This window comes from Mytilus edulis, chromosome 8, assembly GCF_963676685.1.
Source record: "Mytilus edulis chromosome 8, xbMytEdul2.2, whole genome shotgun sequence".
In the NCBI taxonomy this organism is placed as follows: Eukaryota; Metazoa; Mollusca; class Bivalvia; order Mytilida; family Mytilidae; genus Mytilus; species Mytilus edulis.
Genome location: NC_092351.1, coordinates 62,787,355 through 62,800,899, shown reverse-complemented (window position 1 = coordinate 62,800,899; position 13,545 = coordinate 62,787,355). Strand labels below are relative to the sequence as shown.

At 32.9% G+C, this 13,545-nt stretch overlaps 1 protein-coding gene across 1 annotated transcript; it reads right to left on the bottom strand.

Annotated features, from left to right (window-relative positions):
* Nucleotides 1-4,095: 4,095 nt before the first annotated feature.
* LOC139486043 (uncharacterized) lies at nucleotides 4,096-7,479 on the bottom strand. The gene is made up of 2 exons (XM_071270736.1): nucleotides 5,937-7,479; nucleotides 4,096-4,227 (listed from the first exon to the last, which is right to left on the bottom strand). Exon 1 carries the CDS (start codon nucleotides 7,214-7,216, stop codon nucleotides 5,945-5,947), a length of 1,272 nt encoding a protein of 423 aa, XP_071126837.1. The 5' UTR covers nucleotides 7,217-7,479; the 3' UTR covers nucleotides 4,096-4,227; nucleotides 5,937-5,944.
* Between the last annotated feature and the right edge of the window lie 6,066 nt (nucleotides 7,480-13,545).

Here is a 13,545-nt window from a genome sequence, read left to right as displayed (position 1 = left end):
AAAGTGCACCTGAAGACTTCACTGGCCATCCAAAGTCTGAGGTACCTATACAGTTATGGGTATGGGCTCATTTTTTCAGTCTTTCTGTACAGTTCCTACGGCAAAGTTTTTTCCCACACCTAGTGGGATTGAAAGCTTGTCCCAGACCCTTTTATTTATGAAAATGCCCAGGTGGGAAAGTGCACCGGAAGCTGACAACAACATACTCAATTTCTCATTTTGGTCCATTATGGGTGGTGACAGCAGTCGCTTTACTCCCATCTCCTACGGCAAAGTTCTTGACCGCAGATGGTTAGATTGAAAGCTATTATCCATATCTTCAACTCGTATCAATCCCTGGGTGGGAAAGTGCACCTGAAGACTTCACTGGCCATCCAAAGTCTGAAGTACCTATACAGTTATGGGTATGGGCTCATTTTTTCAGTCTTTCTGTACAGTTTCCTACGGCAAAGTTTTTTTCCCACACCTAGTGAGATTGAAAGCTTGTCCCAGACCCTTTTATTCATGAAAATGCCCAGGTGGGAAAGTGCACCGGAAGCTGGTCCATTATGGGTGGTGGCAGCAGTCTTTCTGTACAGTTCCCTACGGCAAAGTCTTTTTCGTGTCCAACGTACATTCTTTCGGCAAGCCTCGCAAGCTCCATACGGTAAAGTACGCCACCGAACATGGCTCAAATAAAAGGTAATAAATTAGAGATGAAATGATTTTTTGGGGGTTAAAATCTTCAGGGAATTGAATCCCACCTACACTTTCTCACTAACATCCAAATATTAAAGAAAAATTCCTTGGCTCTAACTCCAAATGGACAATTTTATGTTGAGGGGGTCCTTAAATCTTTTGAAAGCTTCCGATGTGCTATTTTTTAACCTTTTCTAATCAAACCGGACCAAATCACTACTTACTCTAAAATTCATGACCCAATTTTTTTTTACAGTGTGCTTAAATCCCCTTAATTGCTATTTGAGGCATAAAACATGAAGAAATACATTTGGAAGGGGTATAAAAAAAATGGCAAATAAAACACTGTCCACACTAAAGACTATATTCGTGGACAACGAAAAATCAAAGGACGATAACTTTGTACTCGGACCATTTGAGGATGCTGAATGTATAGAAAGCCAGTATATAGTAATTCTTTCGAACATAAGATATTTCTTATTTCGTTTATTTGAAAGCTTATACAATTTACACAGGAACGAGTTTAAGTCAACTCACATTAAATAGTTATTCTATGCTACGCTTACAACAGTAAAGACCGTATCTGATCTGTAGGTTTGTTCGTTCGTTCGTTTTTCCGTGTATCCATCCATTTATACTGTATTAGATTGAAAGACGACATTGCAGTCAGATCAAGTTGAAACTAGGTACACATGTTTATTAAAATATATTCTTTTTTTTTCTCTGAATATGGAAAATAATTGTGCGAGCAAATCATCATAGACAAACACTGTTGGTTTTTTTTCTAATTTAATTCGTTTACTTTTTATTCTCATTTCGTATCCGTAAATTACTCGTATATTATAACTATTATGTGATTGGGGGATATACGATCCGTTTTTAATAGTTTATTTGCAATCCTTGATTTTTGTTTACCATCTCGGTTAAGAGTTAGGGAAACTGAGAAAACGTAAAGAAGGCATCAAAATATAGTATATATATGCCCTTCTCTATAGAGTAAAATACGTAGAAGAGCGCACTTTCCATTCTATAAATACATATATAATAACATGAAGTATGTGTTTCTGTAATGCAGGAAAAGGGGGAAGAATCGCTGTTCTGTCAGGTTGTCTCCCCTTTCCCTCCACAACGTAATAAAGTTATATATCGGGGGACTGACATCTTTCACTTTGGGACTATTGTGACTCACTTTCATCTATACGGGGATTCTAACTTCTTTCGGAGAATCTGGGGAATACTAGCTCGCTCATGTTCAGGTCTATGTAATACCTTCTTTTGGCGTGTCCCTCATCTCGGACACTTTCTCCTTTCGAGGCCCGACGCTGGTGAATAAAATACAATGATGTTTCAATTATTTATTCCAAACAGCTATCTACATTTAAGTGTGATATGTGATCATTTGATTTAAATAGTAAACTTTGTTTTTAACTTGTTTCTGTTAATGAAAATCTTTTATAAATTTAAGTTAAGTTTTAAATACGAAACTAAGTTATTAAATCAGAAGATAAATTCTTACTTTTAAAATTCAATTGAAAATAGTTTACACTTAAACAATTTACATACCTGGTGAATAAAATACAATGATGTTTCAATTATTTATTCCAACAGCTATCTACATGTAATTGTGATATGTGATGTTGGGAGGTTGCGGTCTTCCCTTTTTAACCCCAACATCACGTGCTGATTGGAATTATTTTATTCACCTATGAAATTTAAGCGTCAATTTTGAATTTTCTAAAGTTACTTTTTATAGGTCAATTATTCTCTTTTTATGTTATAAATTTATATGATTGACATATATTTTATTTAGTTATATAAAAGCAATTAAAGGATTATCAAAATCTTTACTTACTTACAGAATGATTTAGTGGACAATAGAAACACTTAGGGGTTATTTTCCTACGGCAAATTACATACATTTGTATTCTTTTAAAAGATGACAGTTTATTTAATTTATGTCTCAACGTCAGATTAATTGCTATAATCAAAAGAACTCTAGAAATTACATAATTAAAGAAATTTTAATTGAAGTTTAATTAAAATTCCGTGAAACAATAGTGGTACATAGGTGTTACGTGAGATGAACAGCCTCGTCATGATGTCAGACTTCAGAGTAAATCGATGCAATATTAGGGTGGGAAGGGTGGGCACGTAACACCTATGTACCACTATTGTTTCACGGAATTTTAATTAAACTTCAATTAAAATTTCGTTTAATTATGTAATTCCATTTCACAAATATGGTACATAGCTGTCACGTGAGATGTTTAGAGATATTGCATCTATTTATCCGAAAATTACTAGAGATTATAATCAGTAATAAATCTACAATAATAAAGTTCTCATACATTTATCTAATCAACATATTTACATTGCATTACTGAGTATCGCATTACAGAAACTGGTGTCTATTGTTACAGGTTTATTATAGAATTTCCGAAAAGTGCATTGATTTGTCCACCCTGCGGTGCGTAAAATTGTCGAAAGTGGTAAACCTTTACTACAAGCTTTAGAAACAGACGCTGATCTCACACTGTGAGGTTTAAATGCGGAGCAATCTATACCAGCTGCTATCATAACTGTTTTCATCCATCTGGATATAGTGTCTTTGCTTACACCTTTATACGGTGCTACATAACTTACAAAAAATTTCTTTTCTTTCCCGCGAAATTTTTCAGTCATTTTTATATATAATTTTAAACAAGTTACAATACACAAATTTGTATTTACAAATCTATCTAAAACAATTTCATTTAAATGTTTTCCTGGTTTAGTTTGCTTCAAAATGTCACCTATTCTTATCTTAACAATATCATTCGAAAACTCTAAATTACGTATATCTAATAAATGAATAGACTGTAACCTTTGAGCTGTCAACAAAGACAATAAAGAAACACATTTCAAAGTAATTTGTTTTAACGTCAAACTGTTATTTTCTAACGTATCTAAATAATTAAGTAGATCGGACACGTTCCATGTAAAATTGTATCTTGGAAGTGAAGGTCTCAATTGGAATATTCCTCTCATAAATCGCTTGACCAAATTATGTTTACCAATTGAATCGTGTCCATTAAGTGTCATAAATGAAGACAAAGCAGATCGCGCTGTATTAAGTCCACTATAACCTATCCCTGAATGGAAAAGTTTTGCTAAAAAATCTAAAACTAAATTTACAGTTGATGACATGGGATCAGCATGTTTTTCAATACAAAAACACACCCACTTTTTGATATAACTCCAATATTGTTGTTTTGTGGAGTCTCGCCATGAATGCATGATAATGTCGACAACTGATTTTGATAAACCTTGACTTTCAAATGATCCCCGGACAATTTGAACGCTGTCAGGTGAAGTTTGTTGAGGAGCGGATGAACTTTTGCTTTGTTGAACGAAAGTGTCACAAGTGATTTCTTCACTGGTAAAATTCTGGGACAATCCACAAGCAACTGTAGAATTTTTGGAAACCAAGGTTGAGTTGGCCATAACGGGGCTATTACGATTGCATCTGCCTGATCCTGTACAATCTTCCTCAATACTGCTCCTAGTATGCTGAAAGGAGGGAAAATATAATTAAAGTTTGTTCCCCAATTAAAAGTAAATGCATCAACAAGTTTTGCATTTGGATCTGGTCTATAAGAACAGTATGGCGTAACTTTGTAATTTAACCGTGAAGCAAATAAATCAATATCAGGGCTTCCAAATAATTGTTCAATTTTTATATACACTTCACTATCTAATTCCCATTCAGTGTCATCATTGCTATTACGCGATTCATAGTCAGCTTCGCAATTTTCACTCCCCGGTAAATGTGCAGCAGTTAACCAGATGTTTCTATTTATACACCATAACAAAATCTCCCTTGTCAAGTCATTGAGATTTTCTTTCATACCGCCCATTTTATTTATATACGTCACAGCAGTTGTGTTATCTATCTGCGCGTGTATATGTACACATGACGCGTTGCTACAAAATGACTTCAGTGTTAAATACACAGCTAACAATTCTAGTTGATTAATGTGATAAGAATTTTCTTCAGCCGACCATCTACCACCTGTAGATTGGCTCTCATAAACTCCGCCCCATCCCGTTAAAGACGCATCTGATCTAATTATAATTTCGGGATTTCCAATACACACATATTTCTTGCAAATCTCTATATTATCGATCCACCAATTTATATCTTGCTTACACATTTCATTAAGACCGAATTTTGCGTCATAATTGCCTCGTTGTTTCCGTAACTGTTCGTTTTTAGTTATATGCAGTCTTTTGTGAAATAATTTTGCATACGGAACGCCGTATTCGCTTGCTACCATTTTACCTATTAGTTCAGAAAATTCTCTGATAGAAACATATTCCTTGCGTAAAATTTGTTTACATAATTCCTTGAATTTTTGAGATTTTTCTTGAGTAAGACGCACTGTCATTTCTCGTGAATTCAACACAAACCCAAGATGTTGAATTTCTTGTGTCGGAACGAAAACGGATTTATTTGGATGAATTGTAAGACCTAGTTTATCGAATAAAGTAACTGTGTCATTAATGTTATTAATGCAATCCTCATAAGATTGTCCAATTAAAAGAGAATCATCGATATAGGCTGAATTGCAATGACCTTTCTTCCGTAATTCAGAAAACACACATTTCATTATCTTTGTAAAAACACGTGGGCAAGTACTTAGACCTTGAGCTAAACATGTAAATTGATATAATTCCCCATTCCATGTGAATCGGAGAAATTTTCGATCAGACTCTCTGACTGAAATACTAAAAAATGCATCCTTCAAGTCTATACTACCAAAATAACAATTACGGTTCATTAAATTAATTGCAGTGCCTAAACTATCCATCTTAAAATGATAATTCTCTATATATTCATTTAAAGATTTTAAATTTAAAATCACTCGATGTGTTCCATCTTTTTTAGGTCGTGTGAAAATATGTGTCACAAACTGATTCTTGCATGGTATAGCTTTTTGGATAATGCCTTTCTTTAAAAAAGTGCTCACTTCTAAAGTTATGGAAGTTTTTTCATCTTCATTAAACGAAGGATTATTACAACTGTTACGACTGGGCGGTAAAGTGTGAAATTGTAACCGATAACCAGTCAACATTTCTAGAATTGATGTATCACTTGTTATTGATCTCCAACTTTCAAGATTGTTTTTTACTTTCCCAGCTCTAAAGTTTTCAGGAGTATTAACAAGATTTGAAAATTCACATTTACTTTTGTTATCTAATTGTTTAATCTGACTAACCTGTGGACTTATCGATTGTTTGGTTTGTTGAACTGTCTCCCCCCTCTTCCTCGTTTGTTCGGGAAGGAGTTTCGCTGGTCTAAAAAACGACTTTTGCCATTCCCAGTTTTATTGTTATTATACCCTTCAGAAGAATTACGATGATAGTTATATCCACTTGTTGATGGTTTCTCGGTAAATCCGGTATTAAATCCCGTTACAGATATTTTCTTTGATTTTTGAATATCTTCAATTTTCTTCTGCAAATCATCCCCAAACAATTTATCAGATACGGAATTGTTTGTATAAGTTAGTTTCTTAAACTTTCCAATCATAATTGGTTTGAAATTTTCTTTCCTATATTGGTTTAGTTGAGTATAAGAAGCCGCGAACATTCGGATGCCATCTGTCATTTTTCTAAGGTTTTTTGTTGGCTCAAATGTATTCTTCTTCAAAGCAGCTTTCAAGATGTCATTTGTCGTTTCTATTGCCGGAATCATTCCCTTAATGACATACCCCATGATTTTTTGTAATTTTAGATCACGTGATCTTATTGCGTTGATCATAGAGTGTTTTTCTCCCCAAACTTCTTCATTTACTGAAGGGATCATAAGGTTTTGACAGTTTTCTGGTCTTTTGTACTTCGATTTAATTTCTTTGAATTTAGAATCTGGGATTTTAGATCTTAGAGAAGTATTGACTGATTTTGCTAAGCTTTCTTCAATAGCCGCACTAGTTTCCTCAGAATCATTATAAAATTCGCTCATTTCATCCATTAATTCATTGACCTCGTTAAGATCCTCGTCATCAGTGACGTTATCTGATTTATCAAGGTTGTCGGTCTCAGCATTTTCAAAACTACACATAAGTTTATCTAGGTCATCAACAGACTCTGTGTCATGCTGGGAATCATCTGCAACTTTTAAGTGTTTATTTGAAATGTTAGATTCCCCGTCATCACAATGGGATCTTTTTGTTCTACTTGCACTATCGTGTGGTGCTATTGTGTATTTATTTGCACTGTCCCACACATCATCGGATTTAGAACCTAAATGTTCTGTTAGTTTTTGCATATATTTCATCTGCTTGTATTGTAAACGTATTAAAGTGTCAATCGACATCGATGACATATCGTCGTCATCATCAGATTCAGATTCATGGGTTTGAGAATCCCTAAAGTCTTTGGGTATTCTATTATCATCTACACCCTTTCCAGATTGCTGGCTAGTGTTAGGGTAATGGTCATCATCAGATAAGTCTAGTGTCCCACTTTTTGGATCATCATCAACCTGAGATGCCATTGTTCAACAAGTTATATAACTTGCACTTACGTGGTTACGTACTGAAAACCGTGATTTCACGTTAATTTAATTTCAGAAACGCCAAAACTTCGAAATTGATAAAAGTTTGGATAAGTTTAAATCCTGGCACTATATAAAATCCAAGAGTTCTAAAGACAAAATTCATCACATGTTAACAATATAATTGACGAGCATGTTCTGACATCATGACGAGGCTGTTCATCTCACGTGACAGCTATGTACCATATTTGTGAAATGGAATGAGATTTAACTATATTATTTATAAAAAGACGAAACTATTTATAACTTAATCTTACGTCACCTACTTTGTCTTGGAACTTTAGCATGTAATATAATTCAATTTTATTTATTTATTAGTTTATTTCTCTAAGTTTACTTTATTTTATTTTCCTTTTCCAACAAACAATTTTCCATCATTATATATCCCTGTTGTTCGAAAAAAAATTGCTCCCGCAATTTTATTTATCAGTTTATTTAGCATTATCAATTTTCATACATTTTATTGTTTTAAGCAATCTACCTACTTATATTTTAAAGCGCTTTTCAAAGGACAAGATTTTTCAAAGCTTTTTATTTTGAAGATGGATTCTACTTATTTTTCTTTCAACGGTGTTGATTTATTAACAGGCATAATGGCGTTCTATGTTTATGTTTATTTTTATGTTTCATATTTAAGCAGTTTTTATACTTTATGTATCTAATCAAATTACTAGGTGATAAGCCCACATTCTTGATAGTTTGCTCGAACTCCAAATCTACCTCGGTGTCATACCCATTTTTCGGCGTATGCCCGTTTTCTTTGGTAGTTTGCTCCGACTCCAAATTCTATCGTGAGTCATACCCTCAAAGTACATGACTTAAATACCTGTTTTATCAACTACTATTTACTGCTTTAGTTCTTATTTAGACACGTTTTAACAGAGTGTATAATTACTCTACAACATTTTGATTACCTATTAAGTTTTTTCAATTTATATCAAAATTAATCTTAAAGAGACTATTTATGTTTGCTTCAGTCACGTTTTTATATGGATGGCGAATCCATACATAGCACTAATTTTAAGGGTGTCATGAATACCCAACAATTCTTACGACTCAAACAACCTTTATTTCTCTTAAAGGGAAATTTACATATTAATTTCAACTTAAAATTAAAATAATCGCTGCAGCACCCAATGCCATAATTTTCACATTTATTTAACTTTTCTATACAGATGTTTCATTTATGTACTTTTATCTTTTGTAAGTTAAAATTTGAGGCATTATTTTATGGTTCTCATCTAAACAGAGGCATTTCTTTTAGTCCTTCACAGTTTAATGAATATTAACCGCCTGAACTACAACTTCCAAATAATATTACATTTTAAATTTTTTAATGTTCTATTTCATATTTTCATGTACGAATCTTTGTACTTTCATTATTTATCAACGACTATTACTGTAACATTATTTGCCTTCCTTGTTTTTCTTTCTTCTCAACACATTTATTCATTTTATGATTTTTTTTTACTTATATTTTCAATCATTCCTTATTTTTTTTAATAGCGTTTTTCAAACCGCTGCTCAGTCTTCATTTAAACAAAAGGATTTTGCAAATCAACGTTTGCCCATTAAGTAAAAGGAATTTGGGACTTCACCTTATAATTTACTCATTTAATTTACTTTGTTAATTATTATTGCTCTAACTAATCTTATAAGTTGTTCAAAAACATGTCTGTCCTATCTTACAAACCTATTCATTATTTAAACAAAATTTAAAAACTTTTCTCTACACTCATATTCAGATTTTTTTTTATGTATTTCCGCTTATATTACGTTAACTCACACATTACATAATCATTTTCCATTAGTTTTACTTACTTACTTCACTCTTTTTGAAGATTTTGAATTATTTCTAAATTTAGCAAATCTTTTTTTTTTTTTAACAAATCACACATACCAATACTCACACATTATTTACATATATATATACATTATCAATTCACACAATATTTTGAAAACATAATCACAATGGTCCGATAATTTTGTTTTTAGTCCAGTTTCTGTATTGTTCCGATTTTTCTTCATGTCTTCTCCACAACTTTGAATAACGATAGGTTCCGAAAAGCTAATCCAAATAAAACAGGTATAATGTTCAAGGTTCAAAGTTTAGGAAATTTCCAATTTTTCGGTTTATAACACATTTTCAGGTCCAAAACTCCAAATAAATGTTCTTTGTAAATTTTCGTTAAGACTAGTTCTTTGCAATTCTTTTTTTCACAATACGCCGTTTTTTGAGTTTTGAGGTACCAAGAATCTTTCCTCTTGCTCCACCATCTGTAATGCAGGAAAAGGGGGAAGAATCGCTGTTCTGTCAGGTTGTCTCCCCTTTCCCTCCACAACGTAATAAAGTTATATATCGGGGGACTGACATCTTTCACTTGGGGACTATTGTGACTCACTTTCATCTATACGGGGATTCTAACTTCTTTCGGAGAATCTGGGGAATACTAGCTCGCTCATGTTCAGGTCTATGTAATACCTTCTTTTGGCGTGCCCCTTATCTCGGACACTTTCTCCTTTCGAGGCCCGACGCTGGTGAATAAAATACAATGATGTTTCAATTATTTATTTCAAACAGCTATCTACATTTAAGTGTGATATGTGATCATTTGATTTAAATAGTAAACTTTGTTTTTAACTTGTTTCTGTTAATGAAAATCTTTTATAAATTTAAGTTAAGTTTTAAATACGAAACTAAGTTATCAAATCAGAAGATAAATTCTTACTTTTAAAATTCAATTGAAAATAGTTTACACTTAAACAATTTACATACCTGGTGAATAAAATACAATGATGTTTCAATTATTTATTCCAACAGCTATCTACATGTAATTGTGATATGTGATGTTGGGAGGTTGCGGTCTTCCCTTTTTAACCCCAACATCACGTGCTGATTGGAATTATTTTATTCACCTATGAAATTTAAGCGTCAATTTTGAATTTTCTAAAGTTACTTTTTATAGGTCAATTATTCTCTTTTTATGTTATAAATTTATATGATTGACATATACACGGTGGGTATGGTTGTCCTGCAAGAGAACGTTCTGTGCTGGTGATTCGGTCCTGACGGGTGCTGGTGATCAATGAAAAAATGTAAACAAAGACGAAAATGATGATTTTTGACGTTTTCACTCATAAAAAATTGAAAAAAAACAGTTGAGATTTTTCAATTTTGTTTCTTATGGGTTCATATGTAAACCATTAAAAACTTGACCCTCTAAACTGTTTCATTAAGCGTAACACAAAAATGCTCATTTTCAGAAAATCTAGAACTGAAAAAATAAAACAAAAATGCTCATAGAGTCCGCTTTCTATACCGCAATCCACACGACAAAACTATTTTGTGAAAAAACATTGCAATTTATTAAAATTTAGCATTTTTCTCAATTTATTCATGTCCTGATACTGTGCTGGTGGGTCCTGTCATTGTGCTGGTGGGTCCTGATACGGTGCTGGTGATTTTGGATAAGAAGTTGGTCATATTTGAAACAAATGTTACAAAATCAATAAAATTGGGCAGATAATTGTTGTCAGTAGGATCTATGACTCCTATTTTAGCTCTTGTGCATACATTTGGCTGTTTAATATGTGTTTTCAAATGATCGTAACTTGTATTACATAATTACATAAAAGGGCAACATCATTCGTCCAATATCAGATAACAATATATAGTATCTAAAATAAGAATAGTTTTATTAAGATATTAAATGCCACTTACATTGATGCTTCAACAATGATCAAAGCCCATGCCGCATAGACATGCTTGTTAGCGCTCCGCATACTCTCCCCACTTCCACCCAACCAACCCTCCTCATTTCCTCCTTAATTGTTACAGTGGTGTACCAACAAAACAATTTATCACATAAAATAATAACACAAAGACACACATTATTGAACAACGAATGCTCGCAGGTACTGAAAGCTAGTTCAAAGCCGCATTTTCAACTAATAGATAAACCATGTTCTCATATACAAAAATTCCAATCATGTCGATTAAAAAAGTCTCAAAACTTAAGTTCACATTTTAATGTTTGATGAAGCAGAACTTTAAAAGTGTGCCGTGAATCTTGTGCTCAGTCACAACAGTTATTGTCATAATTATGTTTACATAAGACTTATAAAGGAAGTAAGAAGGTACCAAGAAATATTTTACAGTTCAATTTAATGATCATGAATGGAAGGAAATGGTACGGAAGTTTACATAGGACAAAAAGAAATTGATAGTATTTTTTGGCGAAAGACTTAAACGCTTCTTTGCATTATAGTACAGCTCTTCTATAAAAGCATGCAAAAAAAACTTTGATTGACTTGCTTGCTATGTTTGCTTGGATGTTTTCAAACAATAGGTAGGCGGAGTTTCAATACATACTGGGATTTGATCGGACAAATACAAACTGACAGGAATTGAAGTTAATGTTTATTGTCCAAACAAATTCTAGTATATAGTAAACAGACTACTTACCTGTCGTTTACAAACATCCAAACAATCATAGCAAGCAATTTGATCAATGGTTTGCTTTGCATATATTTATAGAAGAGCTGTAAATTCTTAAAAAAAAATTCTTGTTGTCGTAGATGGTTAAATCCTCAACAAAGTCTCAATAAATTTGTTGGAACGAATAAAGCTTTTAAATCAAATTTTCGTGGACTTTTTAGCTTCCACCCTGACGAGGCATGTTAGCTGTTCGTATGCTGTTGCACCTGACGCACGGAAACTTTCACATTTCCATCTTCTTTTCTGAAATATTTTTCCCAGCTCATACCTGACAGGATTGTTATCCTAGTAAAAGGTGTAACCAATGAATTGAACACAAGTTAAAAATTCCACAGTACTATATAATTCATTTTATGTGTCAATTTGTTCGAAAAAAAGTCGAAAAGAAGAGAGTTTTTTTTAATATCATGATTATCTGTCGCTTTCTAGATCTATGCTTAGCATTTATTTCAGATGACATGGACTCCTGCTGACCCTGCTGCCTTTCATAACTTTATCCGTATACATATATTAATAGATAAACAAAAGGCTGCAACTGGTATTTTTGTATTTAAAATGATTCGTTGTAACGAGAATATTTGTGGTGAATGGAAACTGTGAGGGTCAAAATCTTAAATTGCTTATACATGTTGCTGGACCCAGTTTCCTTATCTGATCTGAATTTTCTGAAATGTGCAAGGTAGATAGACATTGGCCTTTTGATTTTTTTTACTCGGTAAGTTTTGCGGTAATTGCTTGAACTTTTGCAATATTAAAGCCGATTTCAATGAGTGTGTAGACAAAGGGAATATCTTTGGTTATCTTGCTTGCTGAACAGAAAAGTCGTTGTTAGGTTATGTAAACTACCCTACTTTAAGAGTAGACTTGTCCGACAAATTACACATCTTTCTGTCTGTAGGACCAGGCTACTTCGAAAGGAGGGTAGTATACCTTACCTAACAATGACTTCACGGTTTAGCTAACAAGCAAGCTAACCAAAGATATAACCTTTGCCTACATACTCAATGGAATCGGCTGTAACTAAAAACTCGAATACATTTTAACAGACAGTGGTCATGTTTGTTGATGAATATTGTTTTTCCTAGATTCACTCTTGAAAAATCATTTGGTAACATTTGGTCAAGTAATTTCAGTAAAGATCTTTTTGTAATTGCGGACGCCAAGACAATACATAAACCTCACACGACCCCTCGACCCAGGTGAGCTTATATATGATCTTATAGCGATTCGGGTTGATAACCAGTTGAAATTAAGCCAGTTTTGTGTGTGTGTAGGTTTGTATTGTTTTAAACTGTTATGGCCTTTTAAAGTTAAATGTAGGTGTTTAATCTAAGAATTTCTTTTTTAAACTTATATACTTGTTTTATACTCAATTGGTAGTATGAAGCTACGAGATATTTTAATTTTTGAAATTGAAGGCACAATTAACAAAGCAAAAGGTAGTTTCAAATACTTTTAAATAGATCTTTAAGGATAATGTACCCTTGTGTTGATTAAACATAACATAAATCTCTGTACAAAGGTTATTTCGTCTTCATTCTCTGACATATTCTAGTCTGCCTTTTCATAAAATAGTGATTTTTTTTTAGTGTTCTATCGAACTTTCGAAAAAAGAAAATAACCGTTCAGACAAAAAAATTATGTTGAAAAAATCTTACAGATACAGCAAGTGATTCTTAATAGCTATAATATACATTTTCTTTTAAAATACAACTTTTAAATCTACGAGAAACTATTCCAAGCTTAAAACTTTCACTGTAACCTCGCTCTA